This window comes from Mustela putorius, unplaced genomic scaffold, assembly GCF_011764305.1.
Source record: "Mustela putorius furo isolate JIRA1106 unplaced genomic scaffold, ASM1176430v1.1 tig00000095_pilon_pilon_pilon, whole genome shotgun sequence".
Lineage (NCBI taxonomy): Eukaryota > Metazoa > Chordata > Mammalia > Carnivora > Mustelidae > Mustela > Mustela putorius.
In genome coordinates, this window is record NW_025421280.1 from 8,865,496 (window position 1) to 8,890,428 (window position 24,933).

General features: G+C 42.9%; 1 protein-coding gene across 3 annotated transcripts in view; it reads left to right on the forward strand.

The window, feature by feature from the left end:
* Positions 1-24,933, forward strand: part of ADAMTS9 (ADAM metallopeptidase with thrombospondin type 1 motif 9) — a 163,955-nt gene that overhangs the window by 65,195 nt on the left and 73,827 nt on the right. For all 3 annotated transcript variants that reach the window (XM_013053585.2, XM_013053584.2, XM_004738308.3), the window contains exons 17-27: positions 1,556-1,722; positions 1,812-1,941; positions 2,583-2,709; positions 6,216-6,426; positions 7,100-7,264; positions 9,554-9,718; positions 13,155-13,274; positions 15,945-16,049; positions 16,188-16,355; positions 18,412-18,681; positions 23,568-23,729. In XM_013053585.2, the coding sequence (XP_012909039.1) occupies positions 1,556-1,722; positions 1,812-1,941; positions 2,583-2,709; positions 6,216-6,426; positions 7,100-7,264; positions 9,554-9,718; positions 13,155-13,274; positions 15,945-16,049; positions 16,188-16,355; positions 18,412-18,681; positions 23,568-23,729 (1,790 nt within the window). The remainder of the gene's footprint in view (positions 1-1,555; positions 1,723-1,811; positions 1,942-2,582; positions 2,710-6,215; positions 6,427-7,099; positions 7,265-9,553; positions 9,719-13,154; positions 13,275-15,944; positions 16,050-16,187; positions 16,356-18,411; positions 18,682-23,567; positions 23,730-24,933) is intronic.

Genomic DNA, 24,933 nt, shown 5'->3' on the forward strand with positions numbered 1-24,933 from the left:
GGGAGAGAGAGCGTAGACAAGGTGTTATGAAAGAAAATTAAGGTGGGAAATGGGATGGCAAGTATGGAATCTGTGCTGGTAGTCGGAGGGGGTTTCAGTTTTAAAGGAATGGCCTGGGAAGATGTATTAATTATCTTTTACTGTATAACCAATTGTCTCAAGGCATAGTGGCTTAGAATAACAAATATGTACTATATTCCAGTTTCTGTATGTCAGATTGAAAATAGTATAACTGGGTGTTTCTTTTTTTTTTTTTTTTAAGATTTTATTTATTCATTTGAGAGAGAGACAGTGGAGAGAACATGAGAGGCGAGAAGGTCAGAGGGAGAAGCAAACTCCCCATGGAGCTGGGAGCCCAGTGCGGGACTCGATCCCGGGACTTCAGGACCGTGACCTGAGCCGAAGGCAGTTGCTCAACCAACTGAGCCACCCAGGCGCCCTAACTGGGTGTTTCTGGTTTGAGGTATCTCATGAGGTGGCAGTTAAGACTTCATTTAGAGGGCTGCCTGGGTGGCTCAGTTGGTTAAGCCACTGCCTTGGGCTTAGGTCATGATCCCGGATTCCCAAGATCAAGTCCTGTATTGGGCTTTCATCTTCATGGGGAGTCTGCTTCTCCCTCTGACCTTTCCCCCTCTCATGCTCTCCTTCTCCCTCAAATAAATAAATAAAATCTTAAGAAAAAAATTCATTTAGGGCTATGATCACATCTAAAAGCTTGATTGGGGTGGGCAGATCCACTTCCCAAATGCCTCATTCAGATGCTCTTGGCAGAAGGCTTTCTTTCTTCACAGGAAGTCTCTCAGCGGGGGCTGCTTGGGCTGCCTCCCAACATGGCAGCTCAGTTGGCTTCTCCCAAAGCCAGAGAAAGAGCAAGGCAGAGCCACAGTGCCTGAGACCTGACCTTGGAAGTCACACTCTGTCATTTCCTCAAAATCCTACGGATTACACAGTCAGTGTGCTTCCATGTGAGAGAGGACAACACAGGATGTGAATTTCAAGAGGCAAAGACCATTGGGGCCATCTTGGAGGCTGGCTGCTGCTCTAGGCCTCACTGAAAGAGTGACATTTAAGCATCATGTCGGCCACGGATTTTCAGATTCCCATATCTGTCGAGGAAGACTAACAAAGAGCCTATTGGCTCAACTAATGCTAACAAAAAATAGGGATATTTGCATGGGAATTAATTTGTAAATGTTTAGTTCATTAGTACATATTTTCAGATTATAAGGCCTCTGTTTCTATCTGTAAGGCTGTAATATGGGGCTTGTGTATCAAACCCCACACTAATTAAAACGCTTATATTTCAGTAATAGAATTACAAGGGTGGGTTTCTTTATCTCCATTTCAAAGATGAGGAAATGGAGATGGGGAGAGGGAAAGTGAGTTCCCAAGTCCTCATAGCTGGCAAGTGGCAAAACTAGCCTTTGAGTCCATCCCGTCTGACGGAAAAGTAGATCTTCTTTTTCTCCGCATTTTGCCTTTCAGAATGCTCTTTTGTATTTCAGACAGCAAGTCACTGGCAGCCAATCAGTGAATTATCTTTTCTCATCTACAGCTTTATCAAGCAGTAAAGGTGAATTCTTGCTCAATGGAGACTTTGTTGTCACAATGTCCAAAAGGGAAATCCGCATCGGGAACGCCGTGATAGAGTACAGCGGGTCTGACAATGTAGTGGAAAGGATTAACTCCACAGACCGCATTGAACAAGAACTTTTACTTCAGGTAAAAACTTGACCATGAGCCCATGACCCTTCCCTTCCATGTAGTGTCACCGGACCTGCAAACGTCTCCATTTTGTCTGCTCATTCCAGGTATTATCGGTGGGAAAGTTATACAACCCAGACGTGCGCTATTCTTTCAATATTCCTATTGAAGACAAACCCCAGCAGTTTTACTGGAACAGTCATGGGCCCTGGCAAGCGTGCAGCAAACCCTGCCAAGGTATCAACTTGTCAGTGGAGTTTTGGGGATTTGAGGTTTTGATGTTTTTGTTTTGTTTTGTTTTGTTAATTCTTTTTATTGATTTTTCTTTGGCGGCAGCCCAATGCATGTAATCTATAAAACTTTTTATCTGCATGATTCTCCTTTCTCTGCATCTTTCTGGTTATTTTTGGAGGGCAACTTGAACTTTTTAAGGGATTCAGGATATGTTGGGTTTCCTCTCCCTACAAGATTCATATACATGTGTGAACCCAAGCAAAATCAGCTTTGCCACTTTCATTTTCCAGAGACACAGACTTAGTAGTCATATTATATGTGATTTGTCTCATTTCCCTTTGCCTAAATTAGGGGTCAGCAAACTATAGCCAGTGGGCCAAATCCAGCTTGCTATTTGGCTTTTATGAATAAAGTTTTATTGAAACATGGTTACACCATTTTTACATATTATTTATGAGCATCTGCTTTTGCCCGATAATGGCAGAGTTGAATAGTTGTGACAGAGATCATAACGGTGCACAAAACCAAAAATGTTTACTATTTAACCCACTAAAGAAAATGTTTGCCAGTCGCCCTGGTCTAAATAGTTTCTGGAATAGGTTACTTTCTCTGACTATGTTATTTTCTTTTTCCTCCTTGCCTAGGGGAGAGGAAGCGAAAACCTGTTTGCACCCGGGAATCTGATCAGCTTACGGTTTCTGATCAAAGATGTGACCGGCTGCCCCAGCCAGCGCCCATTACCGAACCTTGCGGCACCGACTGTGACCTGAGGTGAGGCCAGTGTTTGTTTCGTGGTCTTTACTGTGAGCTGTGAGGGTCTTGGAGGAGGGAGGAACAGAAGGAGGAAGTAGTGGTCTTTAGTTCCCCTTCCTTTTGTTTCTGTGAAATAAGCTTCAGCCAAGTTTCCATCCCTCTGAAACCAATTATCTAAGACATATGCCTGCAGATTTCTTGTTCTTCCCCTAAGAATTAAAAATAGCTAATAGAGTATGGCATTTGCCAAGAGAAGTTCTCATTTCACCCTCACAACTCAGTGCTAGGCATTGTTATGATTGAGTCATATCTTATGTAAATGTTTGGTACGAATGTCAACAGAAAATGGGGAAATGTCATCTCTCAGGGTACCCGTATGTTGTTCCCTATACACCCAGACTGTATATCACCCAGTAGAAGAAATCTCGTGCATATGAAAGTTGCAATGCCCTAGTGTAAAGTTATGGAAGGAACTAGAAGAAAATCTTCATGCAGATGTCTAGATACAGAAAATACTCTGTGTTTAAGATTAAATCTGAGATAAGAAATAGCGCGTACAGAATAGAATTCTAAAGCTTTCCCGTCTACCTTCAAGGTTGACGGTGTCATGTTTGAATATTAAATAGCTTGGGCATTGCTTTGTATACTCTGAATGATAGTTAAATGCAGGTAACATGAGTTGAGGCTTTAATTCTCCTTTTACAGAAGAGAAATTAGCAGTGTAGAATGGTGTGGGGAATTGTGAGGATCTTACCATTTATAAATGCAAAGTGAATACTTAAGCTTTTTGCAGCTTTTTCTTCACAATGCCAAATCTTAGCCAATGATATGGACAGCCTGTAGTGCTAGAGTAAAGGTTATAAGGCCCTCTCTGGGCTCCAGGAGAAAAGAAGAGTACTGGGATCAATTAGTAATGTCTGTCATGCGAGTAGGTGGGGGAGACATGGCACGAATGCCACATCTTTGCCAGACCTGACATGATGGCTTTGACTTCAAAGCCCAGGCTCTCTCCACCCTCACTGTACTTCATGCCTACACAGTGTCGCTGACCTGTTTGTTCATGGGTTTGTCACAAAACATGGATAAGTCATTGTAGAAAGAAAAAACCCAAGACATTAAAAGGCAGGCATTTACACTATGCAGTTTTAATTTTTGTTATAGGTAAGTAATATACTTAAGAGCCCATTGCTTCAGCCAATTGAGTTAATTTAGTAAATTAGAGTTAAAGCCTTTTCAGAAAAATAATTAGTTATCTAATTGCCAAACTATGTTACTCACAAAAAACCTGACAGTCACTGTCATTGTGGTTCGTACTAATTGCTGTTGAATAGCCATTGTCACGCTGAAAGACGGGAGAGAGGACTATTACTGATGTGTAGAACTCTAAATAATTTTCCCAAAGCGTGTCTGTGGAACACTAGTTCCACGAGACGATTCGTGGTAAGCCAGTATGTTCAAGAAGCCTTACCAACTCTCTCCTCTCCTATGTAGACATGCATCATGTTGATTAACATTTGGAAGACCCAGAGAAGTTCTGAATCACAGAAACCTGCTTAAACCAGTAGTTCCCAAATTTATCCCTAGTATTATTTATTCCCACAATGCCCCCCACACCCACACAGTCATATATATTTTTTGTTTCCACTTATAACAAATACTTTGCTTCTCTGAAATATACTAATAAAATGCATTGTTACATGAAATGCACTGAACGAGTTCAGAACACTGAATTTAAGACCACCTTCCAGGGAGAGACTAAGAAGCAGACAATAATGGCATTTTGAGGAGAACTTTCCTAAGGCAACGCTGTGACTTTTCCAGACTCTTCCAGGTTCTCTGCTCAAATTCTGAAGATAGTATGACTATCAGGGAGACCCTTTTCCACTTGATCTGCTGATGTGTTTTCTTGTGGGGGCAGGACTCCTGCCTCCCTCACCCAGGATGGGTAAGCTTTCCATGAGAAAATGGTGATGAAGGCAAAGAGAAGGTAGCCAAAAATCAAAGAACAGATGAAAGTTCCAGATGCTTCTGTTGAATTGGACCACATTTTTACCTCACTTCCTCAGGGATGTGAAAGTTTGCCCGGATTAAATTTGACAGGATGAGATAAAGCATTGTTTTACAGTCCTTCATTTAACATGTTCCGGTTAGAACAAAATCCCAAAATACTGTGTCACTTTAACGGAAAATCACAGTAGCCCACTTTGCATGCCCAACGTAAAAGTTGGTCAACTCTGACCTACTTTTAAGCATCTGTGAGGAACTCCAAGATAAGCCTGTGGCCAGTACTCCTCAATGTTTCCCAGTCCTGCCCCTGGACAGGTGTGGATGGAAGAATTCTGAGGGCATTTGTATTTGGCAAACTACCCAATTTCTGAGAAGTAGATAGTTAACAGGAGTTAATTCAAATGGAGATTATAAAGAAATTGTCTTTGGATTGTTAAATTGAATGAACAACCTACATATTAAGCTCATTTATTTATAGTCTTCTGTTCAGTTTTAAATTTTTGTGTTTTAATTTGAGCACTGACCGTATTTGGGGGGCATTAAAAGAATATGTCAGTTCTTTGTTGTTGTTGTTGTTGTTTTAAGATTATTTATTTGACAGAGAGAGAGATCACAAGTAGGCTGAGAGGCAAGCAGAGAGAGAGGAGGAAGCAGACTCCCCGCCGAGCAGAGAGCCCGGTGTGGGGCTCGATCCCAGGACGCCAGGATCATGACCCGAGCCGAAGGCAGAGGCCCCAACCCACTGAGCCACCCAGGTGCCCCAAGAATATGTCAGTTTTTAAGCACATGCCCCACTTTGTGGGGAGATGCTGATAATGGGATGGCTGTGCAGGTGTGGGGACCGGGGCATATGGGAAGTCTCTGTACCTTCCTCTCAGTTTTGGCATGAACCTAAAACTGCTCTAAAAAGAAAATTGAATCTTTAAAAAAAAAATATAGTCTAATCAGATTATATAGACTGTTGTCCATGTTTAAAAGGAACTCAGTCTTTATTCACAGAGTTTGGCACACTTGAAATGCACAGTTACAGTCCAATTATCCATTCCTTTATGAAGTCACAGGTTGGCCACTGAACACGTTTTAGCAGAGCCCATATAAAGGAAGTTGTCTAAGGAGCGTTGCCAGCAGCGGGTCTCTATCAGATGCAGCCTTCTTGAGAAATGAAATGCTGAGTTCCATGAACCTTTTAAATAGAAAATTGCTTTTTTTTTTTTGCTCTGTTGAATTCCAATGTTTTCTTCTTTGGGGTTGCTTGAATTTCAGATGGAACGTATCGAGGGAGAATCTTCACAAAGATAGAACCTCTGACTAGCCCTCTGTGACGTCCATGTGCATTGGCAGCCATGAAAAATACATGAATATGTTGGTTTCAAATTGGATTCCAGTAACTGACTGTAGCTTTGGGTTTTGTGGTGTTTGAGTTAAAGAAGAAAAAGGAACTCCATTCTTCTACTAGTTGAATATAGATAGGACATACATATTTAATAGGAATGTTGGTTTCTCCCCACTGTGCGTAGGTGGCACATTGCCAGCCGGAGTGAATGTAGTGCCCAGTGTGGCTTGGGGTACCGCACATTAGACATCTACTGTGCCAAATACAGCAGGCTGGATGGGAAGACCGAGAAGGTTGATGACAGTTTTTGCAGTGGTCACCCCAAACCAAGCAACCAGGAAAAATGCTCAGGAGAATGTAACATGGGTGGCTGGCGTTATTCTGCATGGACTGAAGTAAGTTGGTTCTCACTCAGTGAGTCTTCTTCTTAGATGCTGAGTCTGATTGGTTGATGGTGGCTAATCGACGAACTGATTCGTTCTGTGATTGATTTACAATGCCTGACCTCATTCTGCAGAAGAGTACTGTGATCTATTTGTAATGTCTCACCATATGGCACCGAACATGGTGTGTGGAAAAATGAGAGTGGTGAAACAACTCTTCTAATCCCTTTCTCCATACCCCACAGGCCACTCCGAGTTTTATTTTCTTATGGGGATTCACTAACGTTGACTGTAATATAAATCTGGTAGATAAATGGATAACATGAACAGATACTTCCCAAATCACAGCTAGAATTGGATCGGTTGGATGGTTGTTTCTTTTTTTTTTTTTTAAAGATTTTATTTATTTATTTGACAGAGAGATCCCAAGTAGGCAGAGAGGCAGGCAGAGGGAGAGGTGAGGAAGCAGGCTCCCTGCTGAGCAGAGAGCCCGATGTGGGGCTCGATCCCAGGACCCTGAGATCGTGACCTGAGCTGAAGGCGGAGGCTTAACCCACTGAGCCACCCAGACGCCCCTGGGTGGTTGTTTTTTAAGGGCTGAAAGAGACAAGGTGGCCTAGCCAGGACCCCAACTGTGCTGGGGGAGAAACTTACAACAGTTTCGTGTAACGTATTTTCCTTCCAGTGTTCGAAAAGCTGTGATGGTGGAAGCCAGAGGAGAAGGGCTATTTGTGTCAACACCCGCAATGACGTCCTGGATGACAGCAAATGCTCACATCAAGAGAAAGTCACTGTTCAGAGATGCAGTGAGTTCCCCTGTCCACAGTGGGAAACGGCAGACTGGTCAGAGGTGAGAGAAGAGGGCTCTTATTTCCCCCAGGTCATCTCTGTTACCCTAATTCTGAGTCTCTCCAGCTCTCCTCAAGTCTACACCTGCTGTTTGCTTATCCCCTTCTCCCCTGGATGAAGCAACCGAGGTCCCTGATCAGCCCCAGGAGCGCTGTGCGGGGTGTGACTGGCCCACCGGTGACCGCAGGGGCACGGTGGGTTCGGCTGCATCATCCACTCTGATGGCTGCTGTTGGTGATTTTTGAAGTACCTATCTCTCCCTTTCCTCCTCTTTGAGCCTCCCACTAAATCATTGGAAAGGAAAATAAGGGCTTTATTAATTACAAAGCCATGCTGGCTTAGAGCTGAAGCTAAAGGGGAAAAAAAAAGGAGGCTTCCTATTTTCTCGTCTGTGAAATAAGAGAATTAGACCCCAGTAAGTGGTTTGTCTGCCGTACCCATCCCGTTGCTAATGGAAACCTGAGAAAAGAAAGGACTACTGGAGTGTTCCAGACTTCAGCCTCTCTCCTGCCTGACCTGGTGAAGCCTAAGGCAAGCCCTCATTGCTTAGCATTGGCGACAGCAAGAGAAAAATGCTGAAGCCTCTTTAGTCACTATTAACCCAGCCCGGTGAAATTCACACCACACAGGCGACTCCCTCAGCCTTCCCTCACGGAGGCAGGTGGAAGAGGAAACAGAAGGTCCCTGACTTATGGACCAAGTCAGGAATGCGGGGAAAGAGGTGTTGGTTTCTCTCCTACAGCTTCCGTGCCCATTTGCTTATCTCGACCATGTAAGCGCAGTGTTAACTGTTTACTTTCAACAGGAAATACAATACAGATCTTAAAAGGGTATTATTAATGGTCCTGAAATGGTAGGCAAGCAAGTACCTGTGAGTAACAGTATCTGATTCCCGCACAAGTGAACAACAAACCTACGGGTTTTGTTCTGTTAACAAGCTGCCTTAGCATCAAAGCTAGTGTTTGGTTTTAAAAAAAGATGAAAGAAGGGATTGAGCTAGAGTCTTACCTAAATGGCTAAGAATAGCTAAGGTATCATTTCAGATCAATTAACCTTTTTTGCAAGAAGACTTGCTAAAATGGAGGTGGGGGAGACATCAAACTAAAATGCAGGGTAATCCAGCATTCCTTAGCCTGAAAAACTGGGAAGAAAACAGCAAAATAATTATGAGGATCCCCAGGTAGTCAGAATTTTGGGGGGTTTATTACAGCTTTCTCTTTCACATGTTTCTGTATTTTTCAAATCTTCCACAATGCGCCTGGGTAGTAATGATGATGGTATTTAACATTTAATGAACATGTGCAAAGTATGTTACTTAGATTTTTTTTCATTCGGTCTTCACAATCCTTTGCAATAGGAACTTTGATTATCCTTTTGTAGAGATGAGAAAGGACAGAAGAGACAGAACTACAGAACTGTCCCTTGACTTAGTACCTGTAGCTGGTTGTAGTATGATTAAAACTCGCATTGTTCTGACTCATAAATTCCCCATGCTTAACTCCTGTCCTCGAAAATCACAGAATGTTGTTTTATGATACAGACTTGCCCCGACTTACAATGGTTCAACTTAACGATGTTTGTACTTTACGGTGATGTGAAAGCAATACACATTTAGCGGACACTGTACTTGGCGTTTCGAATCTGGATCCTTTCCCGGACTGGCGATGGGTGGTACACACTCTCTTACGGTGCTGGGCGGCAGCGGCTTCCAGTCAGCTGTGCGGTCGAAATCATGTGAGGGTCAATCAGCCTCTGTCCGCACGACAGCTTTGCTTCTCACTTTCAGTACAGAATCCAGTAAATTGCATGAGATGTTCGACACTTTATTATAAACTAGGCTTCGTGTTGGACGACTTGGCCCCACCGTAGGCTAACGTGAGTGTTCTGGCCGCGTTTCAGGAGGCCTGGCCTCTACTGAGAAGTGGGGTTGGTGAGAGGTAATAAGTGCATTTTTTGACTTAGGATATTTTGAGTTTGCAGCAGGTTTACCTGGATAGAACCCCGTCATAAGTCAGGGGACACATGTGTCTCATGGCGTAGTGCCAGGCTGAGTTCATTCTGGGCTTGACACCGTCCCAGAGCCTTTATAAATAAACACAGAATGAGCGACGGAAAGAAAGAGAGGAAGGAAGGAAGAAAGATGAGTCTTGATGCATTTACAGATTGCTAGCGGAGAGAGGAATGGCTGCGGGAAGGGAGCACATGTGTTCCTGATAATCCGTGAGTGATCCCCGGGAGCCACAACACGTGGTTCAGGAACACCCCTGATTGGCTGTGCTCTTTACCACAGTGCCTGGTCACCTGCGGAAAAGGGCATAAGCATCGCCAGGTGTGGTGTCAGTTTGGTGAAGATCGATTGAGTGATCGACTCTGCGACCCCGAGACCAAGCCGGCCTCCATGCAGACATGTCAGCAGCCAGAATGTGCGTCCTGGCAGGCGGGTCCCTGGGGACAGGTATTTTGAACGATAAAGTTCTTAACTACATTCTTTCCTTCTTATCTGAAGAGGGCTTGCAGAGGGGCATTCCAGGGGTGGGGATTTAACTGCTGGGCCTTGGGACTTGCACCATACCACCGCCACACCGGAAGGAACACGAGAAACTGCAGCCGTTTTGCCCAGGGTCTGCGGGATTGCTGCTCCCTCCTGGAGCCGATTGTTCCCTTTGCAGACCCTCGGGCAGGTCCTCGTCCTGGGGTGAAAACTGTGGATCGAGCACAAGAGTGCTGGAGCAAACTGACAACAGATCTTGTGTCTGGCTGGTATTACCTTCTAATGTGCTGCTGTGGGTCGTCACAGAATGGGGTCCAGAGCCTTCAGTCTGGACCAGGATTTGGAAGGACTTTTGGGCTCACCTCTCATATATAAGTCAGACCCTTCCTACAGAAGGGATTTGCTCAGAAGTGGCAGGATCATCTCACTTTGCCAGGATCTTTTCTGAGTCCCCTTGTCTGCAAGTCCCACAGTCTTGACCTGAGCTATTCTTAAAGGAGAGAGTGAAAGACTCCCTTAGGCTCCCATTTGAGAAGCCACTGCTTTGGGAATTAAGTCCTTCCTAATATAGAAGCGAAAGTATCCTGGGTACTATTTAAGCAGCACTCTGAGTTCCCAAGAGAAGCAAAGCAGCTGTCTGCTGTCACTTTCACAGGCTCTTGAACAATAACTCTCCCCCCACCTGGCCCAGCCACAGCAACTCTCCTGGTATATGTCTTTTTCCAGGATGCATGCAATAAATGGGAGCGGCTTTATCACAACCCCTTAAAATTTCTATCAAACAGACCCTCTTGGGAACCCTCCCACACACAGGCAGCTGATCTTGTCTGATCCTACTAAACAGGGAGAATCTCTTACACTCCTAAGTCCAGCCTCCTTTTTGTTCTCGTCTGTATAACTCTTAGGGAATAAGAGGAAAACAGAGAAGAACCCAGCTCAGAATCACTATGAAGATTTGAGTATAATATCTTTTGGAACTAATGGGCCTATTTTTTTTTTTTTTTTAAATCTGGGTCTACACCAGACCAATCCTAGCCAGACACTTGTTCTTCCTTTTATTGAACATGCAATTCAGGGTAACAGACTGTTTTGTTTTGTTTTAAATATGTTATTTAAGAGTAATACATGGCCAGAAGAGAAATTTTTTGCAAAATGTAATTTAGCAAAAAGAACAAAACAAAGCCCATTCCTTAACTCTGCACAGATTACTGGTATTGATACATCTGATTTTCTTCTCATATTTTTAGGCTAATATTAAGGGCATATTTCATCTGTTTCTTACTTGAAATAAGACACATGTCACACAACTAAGCAGTTCCATGTGAACGGCTCAGTGGCTTTTAGTACGTTCATAATGTAGTGCACCTGCCCACCCCACTAGTTCCAGAAATTTCTCATCACCCCAAAGTACCCAGAAAGCCATTTCTCTCCATTTTCCTCTGACCCTATAGTCCCTCGCAACCAATTGTCTGTTCTCTACTTCCATGGATTTACTTCTCAGTATTCTGTGTAAATGGAATCATACAGTATGTGACCTTTGGCTTCAGATATATTTCACATAGCATACATGTTCCAGGGTCTGAATTGGAGCACATATCTGTACCTCAGTCCTTTCTGTGGCTGCGTAATGTTGCATTATGCTGATGTACCTCATGTGTTTATCCATCTGTACCTGGCTGGACGTTTGGATGTTTGTACCTTTTGGATGTTGTGAATGGGGCTGAGATGAATGTTCAGGTATGAATACTTGTTTTAGTACCTGATTTCAATTCTTTTGGGGTGTATCCCCAGGAGTGGTATTGCTGGATCCTATGGTAAGTCTGTGTTTAACTTTTTAACAGTTTTCCACAGAAGCGGCACCATTTTACATTCCTACCGACAGCACACAAGGATTCCGATTTCCTTGTCTGTGCCAACGCTTTTATTTGCCCACTTCTCAATTATGGCTCTCCTAGTGGGAGTAAAGTGGTATATCATTATGATTTTGATTTTGTATCTTCTCTAATAACAAATGGGACTGAGAATCTTTTCATTTGCCCATTTTAAAAAAAATTGTAATTATGGTCAAAAAACATACCACATCAAATTTACTATCTTAACCATTCTTTTAAGATTTTATTTATTGAGAGAGAACGAGAAAGAGAGAGCATGAGCTGGGGGAGGGGCAGAAGGGAGGGAGATAGAGAATCTCATGCAGACTCTGAACTGAGCACAGAGCCTGACTTGGGGCTCGATCTCACCACTTGGAGATCATGACCTGAGCCAAAGTCAAGAGTTGGACACTTAAACTGACTGAACCACCCAGGCGCCCCCCATCTTAACCATTTTAGAAGTATACAGTTTTTTGTTGGTTTTTATTTTTGCGGGTTTTTTTTTTCCCCAAAAGATTTTACCTATCCACTTTAGAGAGAGAGCAGGGAGAGGGTCAGAGGGAGAGTAAGAGAGGGAGGGGGACAATCACATTCCACACTGAATGCAGAGCCCCCCACTGGGCTTGATCCCACGACCCAGGATCACGACCTGAGATCATGACCCGAGCAAAAATCAAGAGCCAGCTCAACCTCCTGAGCCACCCCATGTGCTCCTTAAACATACAGTTTAACAGTGCGTCTTTTCCTATTCTTTAATGAAGTTTGCTTTTTGCTGTTGAATTATAGCCGTTCTGTATATTGTGGTTTTCAACCCTTTATCAGATATTTGACTTGCAAATATTTTCTCCAGTCCTGTGGTAAGTTGCCTTTCTAGTCTGCACATGGTGTCCATTATCACAAATTGTGATAAAATACAACTTACCCATTTTTTTCTTTTGCCTGTGCTTGGATATGCTAATATCCAAGAGATCATTACTAAATTCCACGTCACAAAGCCTTTAGATAATCTTTTCCTCTCAGCGTTTTATAGTTTTAGCTCTTACGTTGAGGTCTTTGATCTATTTGGGGTTAATTTTTATGTACAGTGTGAGTTAGGACTTCACCTTCATGCTTTTGCATATAGATAGCCACTTGTGCCATGACCATTCATTAAAAAGATTATTCTTTTCCCCATTGTGTGGCTGCGAATTTATTGGAAACCATTCGGCCATAGATGTATGGGTTTATTGCTGGACTCAATTCTATTCTATTTTGTTTCGATCACTGTAGCTTTGTAGTAAGTTTTGAAATTAGGGATGTATCAAGTCACAGTCAAGGAGTTGAACTCCTGCAAATAAAATTCCAGTGGGAGGTAGAAATAATTCCAAGTATCTAAGTGGTAATTGATGAATATGATTTGTGCAAAGCTGGTTGCTCTCTTTTACTTAATTTCTCTGGGTGCCAGCCCTCTGTTCCACTATGATGGAAAATTTTTTTCTTATAAAATTTGCTGAAATGTGCATACCTTCTGTTGTGTTTCTTTCCCTCAGTGCAGTGTCACTTGTGGACAGGGATACCAGCTAAGAGCAGTGAAATGCATCATTGGGACTTACATGTCTGTGGTAGATGACAATGACTGCAATGCAGCAACTAGACCTACTGATACCCAGGTAAGTCTCCTTTGTCCAGCTCAGGGCTTGGCTTTGGGCACCAAAATGCTGGCCCTTCCCCATGGTTCAGCCACAGTTGAAGTCCTTCCATATATAAGTGTGTAGGTAGAGCCACCGGCTAATTAACTAAGTGGTCCAGATGTACCTATCTGCTGCATTTTGAATCGAATACTTTATGTACCAGGATCATTCTTCTCTGGTTCTTTGAAGTATATGTACGTTGGATTCTGATTATTTTATTGGCTAGCAACTGTTGATCGTTTGGTTCTGTATTCTTGAACTCAGACTTTTTTTTAAGTAAGTGACTTCAATGCCGGGTGTAGCAGATAGTGTTATGTGTTGGAGCAACTCTGCACCAGCTCATAAGAGCTCATTGCTAAATTCTCAGGAATTGGGCAAGCTGGTTGCTAAACAGAAGCATTATTAAAATGGAAAATATAAACCTATGATTAAATAGATGGTATTCAAAACAAAGCTGATTAAGCACGCCAGCCTTACCTGTCACTCTCTTTGCTTTACTCCATTTTGCTATTCTCTGTGCTCCTGCGGTGATTTACACGTACATTTGTATCTGTAAGGTGGAAATACTGAATAATGGTGAGCTAGTGCACATCTCTTCCCGAGTCTGACTTCGTGGTCCTCATGTTGACCAGCTATTATGGTAGTGTGTACACCACAGAAATCAGCAAATGCTGTAATTCTAGATTTAAATTATTTTTTTTTTTAGACTTCAGAAAGTGATGGAGAAAATAATAATAATAAAGATTTCGCAGAATCTACGTTATGCCTCAAAGAGTCTCACGTCCAGGGCTGTCACATTGTAAATAACACATCAAATGAAGGAAATATCCTTCTGGCATTTGGAAATCATTGTCTGCTTCGGCACAGGAGTCACTCAGGTCACTGGTAAATGAATGGAGTTCTGACATCGATCTTGATCGTTTCCCTGTCACCTTACTCTTCAACATAAAATATCAACTCCCATTCATGTCAGAACTGTACTTATTCAGCGATTACAACCCATTTTTTGGCCATAGATCCAAGAATCCAACAAAAATCACCCGAAGTATTCTGCGAGACTCAATTGACCGTGTGGAATTTTAAAGGAAGAATTGTAGATATTATTGTTATATGTAAACTGTGTAGCATATATAGCAGTAAAATTTTATATCAGTAAAATTTATAAGCAAACAAATATCTAAATACCAGGATAGACATAGCATGTGCCCGTAATGTGAGTGTGTGTGTGTGTGTGTGTGTGTATAAATACGTTTCTACAAATACACACACATACACCTTTTTTCTCAAGAGAGCCAGTTGGCAATCACTACCAGCACCTTCCTCTTCGTGGGTATGGATTTTAGCATCATTTATGCAAAGAGACTGTGTAAGGAGAAGACTTGGGTTTGTAAATCAGTTTTTCTGACTTCCAAAGACAGGATTTGAACCTTGACCATGCCCAGAGCTCATGTCCTGCGGCCCCATCTGGCCAGTGTCCTGCTTCTGTTCTGAGCACATTTCCGTGTGTGTTGTTAACAATGGACTAAGAGTGTCAAAAAGTAAATGAATACAGCATTGTTGTTCATGTTGTAATTGATGAATGACAAACACCACTTGTGACTTGTGCATCTTTTTTTTTTTTTTTTTTTTACATCACTGACATATTCTAAACCACACGCTAAATGCCTGTGAAATGTTAGCTATTACATCTACACGGTCACAAGGTGAAGACTTAGCAACTCCCTTAGAGCTTCAAAATACACATTTCTCTCTGAATTGTTCCGTAAGATCTGAAGGAGTATAGGGCAGCTCCTGCAGTTGAAGCATATGGACAATTTCTTCACCATGGGAAAAGTAGCCTGTGGTTTTCTTTGGACCGTAGGCAGAAGAATAGGCAAGGTCTCGAGCCAAGAAATAGAATTTCCCCCTTCGGTTTGGAAGCTCCCTGATACTGGGCTGAGCACTGAGGTCACCACACATTGCGCCATGCCTGGACATCTCAAGCATTTAACGGATACATACTTACTCAAAGAATATTTTCTGAATTGTGAGCAAGTACTCATTTCTGTTTTCCCATTTATAAATCTGAAAATGTTATTTATAGCAGATAACCTCAGCTCACTGTAGTGATTTCCTCCGAGTGATCAAGGAGGGTCCTATCCGTTTCAGGCATTGGCATCATGACTACAGCCCTTGGATCTGGATTTGATCTAGATTTCATCAGCACCATGGGAGTTCTCTTTAGGGAAACTTGGAACACCAGTTCCTGATGAGCACATTCTGATTAGGAAATTAATTGAAATGTGAGAACAGGATTTGGTCTTCAGAGCTGTTAAAAATTGACAGTTGATCATTTTAAAACAATACCCTGTTCTTTTCCTACCTAGGTGCCATTTTACCACATTTTTGTCTCTTTCTACTTGAACAGGCAAATAACTATTGTATTAAACATCATTCAGGAAATATCGGGGCACGCTCAGAGTGACTCAGATTATGCCGCATTTTATAGATGAAAACATGGGGGCTGACAGAGGACCTGTGATTTGCCCCGAATCACACAGAAATCAGAGGTCTTAGAATTCTTAGCCCTTAAATTTGTATTCACCTTGCCAAGTAAAGTGTGCATGGACTTCACAGTAACTTTGGCTTTTGTCCCCCTTCCCCATCTAGGACTGCGAATTACCATCTTGTCACCCTCCCCCTGCTGTCCCGGAAACAAGGAGGAGTACACACAGTGCACCAAGAACCCAGTGGCGATTTGGGTCTTGGACACCAGTAAGAAATAGATGGAAGACATAGAGCGGGTGAAAGGGGAGGCGGGGGTTCTCTGACATGACTGTAGGAAGTAGGTTATTGTCCAGTGAATCAGTGTTTCCAAAAAACATACCTACATTATTTTATTTTAACACCCAGTGCTCAGCCACTTGTGGAAAAGGTACTCGGATGAGATACGTCAGCTGCCGGGATGAGGACGGCTCTGTGGCTGACGAGAGCGCCTGTGTGACCCTGCCCAGACCGGTGGCAAAGGAAGAATGTTCTGTGACCCCCTGTGGACGGTGGAAAGCTTTGGACTGGAGCCCTGTAAGCGAGTGGATTCTTTTAAAATTGGGAAATGACTGGGGGAACCATAAGAGGATGACTAGGGACAGGTCCCACATGTCAATGGGTATTATTTTACAATTGGACTTAGCCTGTGATTTAAATTATTTTGCCTCATGTATGTACAGATGGTATGAATCTTAACCAGATGTGCAAGGAATGGATGCTGTGAAAGTGTGTAAATCAGTGGGCAGTTTCCTTTGCCCCATCCTGTTGGGTTGACTGGAAAACCTTGTGTTAATTGAGTCACATTGAGAAAAGAGGCTGGTGGTGGACTACAAATGCCAGAGAGAAGAAGGGAGTAAGGAGAGGTCCTCTTTCCTGGAGTCTGGATGCCTCCAGTAACCTCAGTTTCTTGAAATCCAGTGGCTCTTGGCTTCCCTGTCCAGAGTGGAAAGTGGGAATCCTCACTTAGTACCATGGGCTCAGCCTCCTCTGCACACCAGGCACCATCAGCGGGTTTCTATAAAAGTAGAAGAACCTTAGGAAAAAAAAAAGTAGAAGAACCTTTCTCAGAGCACCTGGGTGACTTAGTCAGTTATGCATCTAACTTGATTTCCACTCAGGTCATGATCTCAGGGTCGTGGAGTGGAGCCCTGTGTGGGGCTCTGCACTCAGCGTGGCATCTGCTTGCCCCTCTCCTTCTGCTTGCCTTCACGCTCCATCGCTCTCTTTCTCTTTCAAATAAATAAATAAAATCTTAAAAGAAAGAAAGAGAGAAAGAAAGAAAGAAAGAAAGAAAGAAGAAAAGAAAAGGAAAACCTTTGTCTTCAGGCAGTTCCTGCTTTCTGCCTTGCAAAAATCCCAGAGCCCAGGAAATACAAAGCTTAGGATAGGTGAAAAGAAGCCCTAAGGAAAACAGAGAATTAATAGCTCAATAAATATCATGACGTATGTATGAAATTTGAGTAGAGTCAAAGAGAGCCAAGTAAAAATCTGGATCCTGACATTTACTGGCCGTATGACCTTGAGCAGTTTGCTTAAAGTTTTTGAGCCCAATTTCTTCTCTTAAAAGACCAAAGAAGAATACCTGCCTTACAAGATTGTTGTAAGTATTATTTGAGATTACCTTTGTTAAATGCTTAGTACTAAGTAGATGCTCAATAAATGGTAGATAATCTCACTCTCCTGCCTTGAGCTTTCAGTCTGTCCATCCATCCATCCATCCATTAAATATATCTGTCTGTGCACCAAATATTTGTAAAAGCTTAGTATAGAAAAAGCAATGAGCAGCAAATAATAAAGCTCTGGCCTTCATAGAGATCATTCTGATGGAGGTTCCAATCAATGAACAAATAAAGAAATATCTATATACAGCAACAAACACTGACAAGTACTAGAAAAATGTCAAGGAGAATCAGGGCATAGGGAAAGCTGGGATGTGCTTCCAGACTGGGTGGACAAAGAAGGCCAAATAGTATATTGAGCAAGACTTGAATAAAGTGAGGGATTATTGTCTAATGGACGTCTGTGTTGTAGAGGAAAAGGTACAGCCGGTGCAAAGATCCTGAGCAAGGAGTTCTGGGCATATTCAAGGAACATCTGTAATCCCAGTTTAGCTAAAGTGCTGTGTGTGGAGAGTGACAGGAGATGGGTCAAGGAGATGGCCTTCCTTCCAGGCCAAGATGAGGACTTCGGACATGATTCAGAGTGAATTAGGAAGTCACTGGAGAGAACGGCCTGATCTTTCATTTGTAAGGGCCATGGTTTGTGATACAACAGACTTGGGCTGGGGTAGAGGGTGTCCAGATTGTGAGCAGGATCCCAGCTGAAAAAGCCACTGCCGTAGCCCGGGCCGGGGCAGGTAACCGTGACGATGACGAGAAGTGGCTGGATTGGGGGTGTAGAGTGACTACCGAGCAGACAGTTTCTCAGTGAAATGGCTGGAGGGTGGAAAGACAAGGGAGCAGGTAAGGATGACGCCAAGGTTGGGGGCCTGAGCAGCAGGGTGAGCAGCGGGCCGTTCACAGAAAATGCACATGGGTGGGTTTGTGACTGCCAGTGACCAATCCTTTCTCTTTCTGGATGTTCAACGTAGTGCTCCGTGACGTGTGGGCAAGGCAGGGCCACCCGGCAAGTGGTATGTGTCAACTACAGTGACCACGTGATTGATCAGAGTGAGTGTGACCCAGATTACATCCCAGAAACCGACCAGGACTGTTCCACATCGCCGTGCCCTCAGCGGACCCCAGACAGTGGTCTCGCTCAGCACCCCTTCCACCATGAGGATTCCCGTCCCCGGAGCGCCGGGCCCAGCCGCACCCATGTGCTCGGGGGAAACCAGTGGAGGACTGGCCCCTGGGGAGCAGTGAGTATTCCCTGACGTCTCTCTCTCTACTTGGCTTTCTTCTCTTCCACACTTTCAGCTTTGGGAGCAAACAGATGAGAAGCACCTTTTCTTCTCACAAGGGATTGGTATTGTATGTTTTCATCTGTTTTGGGTGAACCATCATGGGTTCATTGCAGTCCCTGAAAAGGTGTCCCCCGATAGTGTCTGTTATAAGCTACCTGACCTGGATGGAAGGGGTATGTCCCAGCTGGCCCAGAAGATTCCATGACTCTGAGGCGGTGCTGGGAAGACCGTGATGACATAAAGAGGAATCCCAGAGGCTAGAGCCACAGGCAGCTCCTACCCGTAAGGAAATTAAAAGGACCGAGGAAGTTTTCTGAAAGGGAGCTCTTAGGAAGGTCATTTTCCTTCTTGCTATTTTCCAGGTGAGCAGAGTCTCAAAGTGGCACAGTTGCTGTGTAATTTGTAGTAGTGGTTCATTGCCCTGGAGTGGGGGCCACACTAGTCTAGATAATTCTGTGCTTGGGGTAGAAGTACCATGCCTGATGGCCAATGGCACAGCCTCCAAGTGAAGATGACTGGGAGTCAAAGACTCAGATTTTGAAGACTTCAAATTTTGAAGTCTTCAGTGGGTCCCCTATTCTCCATGGGCCTCAGGTTCCTCGTCTGTAAAACAAAGTAAACAGTAATTCCAGCATTTCTGGGTTGTGGTAAGAAATAAATGTGATGACAGCAGTCAAGTCCTTTGCACAATGCCCATCCCCCACCCATCCCTCCCCAGAGTGAGAACTTCCTCATTATTCTTATCATTGTCCTTCACATTAGGAAGATCTTGAAAGATATTTAATAGTCACAGGGAGAATAGGATCTTAGAATAGGATCTTAGAATCTTTTTGGGTTTTTTACTGAATAATTTACCCCCAAATCTTTCTTATGTGGAATACTGGACCATGTCTAATGGAATGGCAGAAGGGGTAAGGTATCAAGGGACCCTCTCGAGGTGTGGGGAATTAGAAGGTGTCCAGTAATCACGCTGGGGTCTTCATTTTAATTGTTTACTCATAGTTTCCTTCTCATAACACTAATGGTGCTTCATTATTTCTGAACCAAAAAGCATTAGAAGGAAACTGCCTCCTACCATGGTTATGTTTCAGTAAATGAGATTTCCTTTCTCCTGAATACTGATTAGCCACTGAGCATTTTGACTCACAAAAAGCACTGGTTGTAGGCAGGAGGACATCTGCTCCATTGCCCAGGACCTTCGCTCCCACTCTTCTTTCTTGCTCTCCAACTTTAAGGCTTCCTTTGCCTGAGGTAAAAGAAATTTGGGTTCAGAGAAGTTAAAGGGTGATCAGTGGAGGTAATCACTGAGTGGTCCCACAATATCTCTGGTTGAAAAATTTCAAAACTCACATGTGTATTCTAATGATAGCACTAGAACTCCTTAAAAAGAAAAAATTCAAAGCTATTCTTACTTAGGAGTACATTTGGAGAGGATGCATTCTTTCAGAATTGAATGATTCTGCCCTTGGGCAGTGTTCCCAATTAGGGAGGATTAAGTAACCTTTTTGCAGCAATGGGCAATACCATTCTTTGCCTTGTTGTGCCTGTTTTTTGTTTGGGGATTTTTTTTTTTTTCTAAGTTAAGTGAGGCTGAAGATGGACAATGTGATTTTTTTTCAGCTCTAGCTTGCTGTGCCTGACCTGCTCCCAGGAGTGTGTGGAATGTACATGCATCTTTGCTTGGTGTAGTACACAAACTATGTGATTCTCCCTGCTTTCCATGGCCGGAAAGGCAGCAAAGAATCATAAACACTGGGGGATGGGAATCTAATGTTTTCAGTGGATCCCGGCATCAAAACCTCATTTGATAGTACATTTCTGCATAAACCTGAACCCTGTGTGAGGCTGTCTCCCTTGTTACCAATTAGGAGTCTCTGGTTGTGAACAAAAGAAAAACAGCTGCCTCAAGTGAAAATAAAACAAACAGCATTTTTCATGCGGCCCCGGTAGAGACAGAGGGCAAAGCATCCCCAGAGATCTCGCTCAGCGGTTGGCAAATCTTTTTTGCAAAGGACCAGATAGTCTTTTCTGTTATGTGGATCTTATAGTCTCTGTCACAACTAACCAGCTCTGCTGTTGGAGCACAAAAGCAGGAATAGGCAATACATAAACGAGGGGGCATGACTATGTTCCAATAAAACTTTATTTATCAAACAGGTAGTAGGTCATATTTGGCCTTCATGCTGTATCTTGCCAACCCCTCTCTAGACGGAGCAGAAATTAGAGGAAAATTGCTGTAGGGAATTTCTGTCTTAATAAATCCCTTTTAACTCTCATCTACCCTGCTCAGGATTCAAATTCTCAGGAAAAGTCTCATAGACCCAGCTTGTTCTACCTGCCCACTCCCTGACCGGGAAGGGCAGTGTATTTTAATAGGTAGTCCCACCAAGATGACATCCATTGGAGAAGAAATGGTCCCTTTAAGGAGAATTGGGGTTCCAGATATGAGGGGAAGTATGCTAGGCAAGTAAGAAAAACAGATGTTCCTCACCTCTTGTTCCTGCCAAGACTGTTCCTTCTTACTCTGGCCCATGTGAATGATGGGTGCAGGTTTTATTCGGAGAAATGTTTACCTAGGGAAATATGTCCTCTTAAAAGGACAGTTAGATTGCAGCAGGGTGCCTAGGTGACGCATTTGGTTAAGCACCTGACTCTTGGTTTTGGCTCAGGTCATGATCTCGCAGTGGTGGGATCGAGCCAGTGTTGGGCTCTGTGCTCAGTGCAGAGCCTGCTTCAGATTCTCTCTCTCTCTCTCTCCCTGTCACTGAAATAAAAAAAATAAAGTCTTTAAAAAAAAAAAAAAGACAGGCAGATTATTAACGAAGTCAAAAGTGAAATTCTGTAACATGGAATAGAACTAAGAATCCCTGCTAATTTAAAAAAAAAAAAAAATGGCCAAATTAAACCTGGAGAAAAATTATGTACAATACTTAACTTGTCCACGGGATCATAAAGACCCAAACAGGCCCTGAGTTCAGATAGTTCAAGATTGTACAGTGTAGTTCCTTGGCCCCAGCTAAGCACTCTCTCCACCTCTTTGGTCAGATTTTCAGTAGGAAACATCTGATTGGTCACTGGGTGGATTGGTTGTCCTTCCATCAGGTGACCAGCTTTGCTCCAGTCAGCCATATTGGAGGGAGGGTAGCTTGTGGCTTATGGAGCTGTTGTTTCCACTGACTTTAATTGGACAGGCCGTGGTGTACATAACCCAGGACTGGTGCTATGGGAGCTAACAGAAACACAGGTAATGACATTGACCCCTCCTTCAAGGAGCTTACCATTTCATTGAGGCAGTAATGCTCACAGGTAAGGTAGTAAAAGAATGATCCAAGATTGTGTTATCAAGGGAAAAATTCAAGGGCCAAAATATATATTACAGATGTACTTACAATATGGAAGTTCCTTCCTAACATTATACATTCTGGTCCCCAAAGTCAATTAAGATAATAATGCTGTGCTTTCTGTGATGTCCCAAGTTGTTTAAAAAGAGAAAACAAGTGTGTTCAAGTTCAGAGTCATTATATCAGAATCCTCGGGGAATGGAGATGAAATTTTTATAAATCAGAAATTGCCTAAGTGTTTTCTCAGAGAGAAGTCGTAAATCTGATTTCCTGTTCAACATTTTAAAATTAAACCCAATGTATTTCAAAGTAACACATAATTTGTCCAGTATAGGCAGAGAAATTGAGCTTAGGTCCAAAGCAGTAAGCCCAAAAATAAATTCACAGCTTTATTTGGAAAAAGCTGACCAGCAGGAAGCATTGTTTGCAGGTATTTTGAAGTAACCCTGGTTTGAGCTGGGGTTCCTAAAAAGCACAAATCTGCCATCAGAACCTAGAACTTAAAAAAAAAAAAAAAAAAAAAAAAAAAAAAAGTTGCCAGTGCGGTTGGAGGCTTGATAAATAACTCATGGAAATTGCACTGCTTTGAGGACTAGTTGGTTTTTTTTAATAGGCAAACTGATTTTACGAGTTAAGGGTCAGAGTGGAGGATACTAGCAAACACATTGGTTTTGAAAAGATAAGAGCACTGTGGAAAGAAAAAAAAAAAACACTCAAGATGTAGATAAATAAGAGAACTATGACAAGCTCGTGTGGGAAATTAGCTGAAATGCAAACATAATTCAGTGACAACCATGAGAGAGAACAGTAGACAGAAAGTACCCCTGAAGAGAGGCTTGTCAATATGGAATCCAATTAAGGTCCTTGTGGAAGTGGAAAAATAAATTAAAAAACACATCTTGCTGCCATCACCCACTGAAGTCAGGGCTGTTGTGAAGGGAGAGACTGGAACATTCCCTGTGAGGAAATGATGTCTAAGTGACATTCCATGATGCTTTGGGTAATTGAATGAGTTGATATGGAGGCTCCAATTCAATAACTGGTGTGTCGTTAAGCAGGTGATTTGACCTCTGTGTTGAAAGGGCAGTCAATTGTTGGATCTAAATAAGCACTTGGATTTTGAAAAGAAAAGTGTTTCTCATAGACTATGGTGTCCATCATTCTCAGGGATGCAAAGGCGTTAAAGGAAGACAATAAATGGGACTGCTTTGGAAGTCACAAGACATTATCATTCATGGGGGAATCTTTTGAACACCTACCGAGGTCCTAATTTGCGGAAGGGAGAAGCCCTATTTCTACCGTCCAGGGGTTTAGAAGGCATATGCAGGAGAAAGCCCCACAGAAGGGAAGTTCTTGTGCTTGCTTTCTGTCCATTGTCTGGATGACCTGAGAGTGCATTCTGTCACATTTGCCTCTGACCTTCCAACCAGCCACTTTTTGTGTCCCTAAGCTGCAGGTGGAGGTGGGGATAACCTGCTGACTAATGTCTGATGTGTTCAGTGTTCCAGTACCTGTGCTGGTGGATCCCAGCGGCGTGTGGTTGTGTGTCAGGATGAAAACGGATACACTGCAAATGACTGCGTGGAGAGGATAAAACCTGATGAGCAGAGAGCCTGTGAATCTGGCCCTTGTCCTCAGTGGGCTTATGGCAACTGGGGAGAGGTGAGAGAGAGCCATTCGTTTGTATGTCCTTTGGAAAGAAACACAGAGCGATTTTGCTGACCAGACTGCTGCCATTCATAGTTTAAGGCTGGAGAATGAGTTCTAGTGAAAGCTTCTTGACTTGGCATGATCTAGAACTGTCTTAATTCTGGACTGTTTTAAGAGTGCCTTTATTACCAATTAGAGACAGTTTTTAAATACTTAGGAGAGGAACATTAGGAAAGCATGCAGATAAATGCTAGGTTAACTTGTGTGTTCATCTCTGCTGATTAAATTATGGGCCCTTTTAAGGTAATTGGAAATATGTGTTACATTGGTCCATGAAAGTGTTACCATCTTCTTCATAGTTTGGGGTGTTTATGATGCTCTCTTGTTCCCATGGCATCCTTAAAATCCTTGATGAAATAAAACCCTAGGATTTCAAATGCTTGATGAAACCAGAATGAACAGGTGCTGTTATTCCCATTAGAGATGATGCATTTTAATGATGGAAGAGGAATCTTCACCTCTTACCTTGTAAGAGTGGCAGGGCGCCTGGGTGGCTCAGTGGGTTAAGCCTCTGCCTTCGGCTCAGATCATGATCCCAGGGTCCTGGGATCGAGCCCCACATCGGGCTCTCTGCTCAGCAGAGAGCCTGCTTCCTCCTCTCTCTCTCTGCCTGTTTCTCTGCCTACTTGTGATCTCTGTCTGTCAAATAAATAGATAAAATCTTAAAAAAAAAAAAAAAAAAAGAGTGGCATTCTATGACCAATGAGGGGCAGTAGAGTGTTTGGAGCAGACATAACTGGATTCCATTCCCATCCCTGACTCTCATAAACGTTGTAGTCTTGGCAAATTACGTAACTTTGCCAAACATCTGTAGCGTCATATATAAATGGGAATAACAATGGCACCAATTCATAACTACTGTATGAGATAGTGCATGTCAAATACCTAGCACATTGTCTTCAGAGTTAACTGCTATTATAGTGACGATAATCACCATCATTACTACTACTAATGTTTATCGTTAGTAGTAGCAGTAGTAGTATCAAATAGGGTTTTCAGCCACTCTTCTGTGTAGGGTTTAGATGCTTATTGTTTTGTGTGTAATTAACCAACAATCTATCTCTCTAGTCTTGAGTCCACAGGGAGAGCACATAGGTAGAGCTTGTTGCATTGGTCTGTCTTGACTGTAAAATTTATAAAATAAAACATGAGGATT